Raw genomic sequence first — 1,211 nt, forward strand, 5'->3', positions numbered from 1 at the left:
ATATAACCTCAGAAAACAGATAATTTTCCCATTGATCTACCACCTAAGTAGGTTTGTGAAGAATTTATTTTATTTTATTTATTTATTTTAGAAAGATCAGCACAGAGCTGGTTCCTATGAGGCATAGGTTAAAGATGTTCCAGATGTCCAACTTTTCCAAATTGCTGTACCACTCCATTATCTCTAACGTCAATAACTACTGTTTCCTTCTATACTCTCCCTCCCATCAGTGGGTTCTCTAGTGCCCTGCATCTATGGGTTCTCTATTTCCCTTCAGTGTCTCAGAGACTTGTCTCTGACAGTGTCTCCCTTAAACTCAGGAATTGTCAAGGAAATGACTCAAGTGGGTATGGATTCTGGCAAGTCCCAAATACATGGGTCAGTCTGCCTGGAGGCCTCCCCACCTCAAGTGATTGCAAGGTGGTGACCCAAGGTGCATCCCATCCTAATCCATCCTCATTGAACATAATGGACAACTCACTGCAAAATGGAACCATTGTGACAGGCACAGAGGCTAGGATTTATAACGCACAACCAAGTGGAGGACTGTGGCTAGGAGGGCCATCTTAAGTGATTCATTGTACCACCATAGGTTACTAACTCAGTATAAAAATAGTCAGAATCTTTTTCTAATTTTACTTCCTAAAAAACTTCTAAAAGCCTTACCTTAGATGTTGTGGTGAAACAGAACACTTGGTTTTCAATTCTAAAACCAAAACCCACTGCCAGAGTCAATTCCAACACACAATCAGATAGAGTAGAGCTGCCCCATAGGGCTTCCAAGGCTGTAAATCTTTTTATGGAAGTAGACTGCCTCATCTTTCTCCCTTGGAGCAGCTGGTAGGTTCCAACCACTGACCTTTTTGGTTCACAGCTGAATACTTTAACCACTGTGCCACCAGAGCTCCTTTGATTTTTAGTAAGGTCTAGAGAAATTGGAAAATGTGATTTAAAGTTTGTAATTCTTTCATTCTTATTAGTTCAAAACATGTAATATTTTGTTTATTTTGTTCTGGAAGTCTTATTTTATTTCAATAGTGAAGTATTAACATATTTAAAGTGATTTTATGTGTGCATTTTGAAATTGGATGTTCTTATTTAATTTTCTGTGGCCTGAAAAATACAGTAATTGTAGTTTTATTATTAAGGGATGGTCGGATGTTATTTGACTACCTGGCAGACAAGCACGGTGTAAGTAGTTTTTTTTTTTT

At 38.2% G+C, this 1,211-nt stretch overlaps 1 protein-coding gene across 1 annotated transcript in view; it reads left to right on the forward strand.

Annotated features, from left to right (window-relative positions):
• The window catches only part of EIF3E (eukaryotic translation initiation factor 3 subunit E), a 74,202-nt gene that overhangs the window by 36,393 nt on the left and 36,598 nt on the right, over nt 1-1,211 (forward strand). Inside the window, exon 4 of the mRNA XM_007934772.2 lies at nt 1,127-1,191. Within this exon, the coding sequence (XP_007932963.2) occupies nt 1,127-1,191 (65 nt within the window). The remainder of the gene's footprint in view (nt 1-1,126; nt 1,192-1,211) is intronic.

This window comes from Orycteropus afer, unplaced genomic scaffold (genome assembly GCF_000298275.1).
Source record: "Orycteropus afer afer isolate SDZICR_OR568_19922 unplaced genomic scaffold, OryAfe1.0 scaffold00021, whole genome shotgun sequence".
NCBI lineage: Eukaryota > Metazoa > Chordata > Mammalia > Tubulidentata > Orycteropodidae > Orycteropus > Orycteropus afer.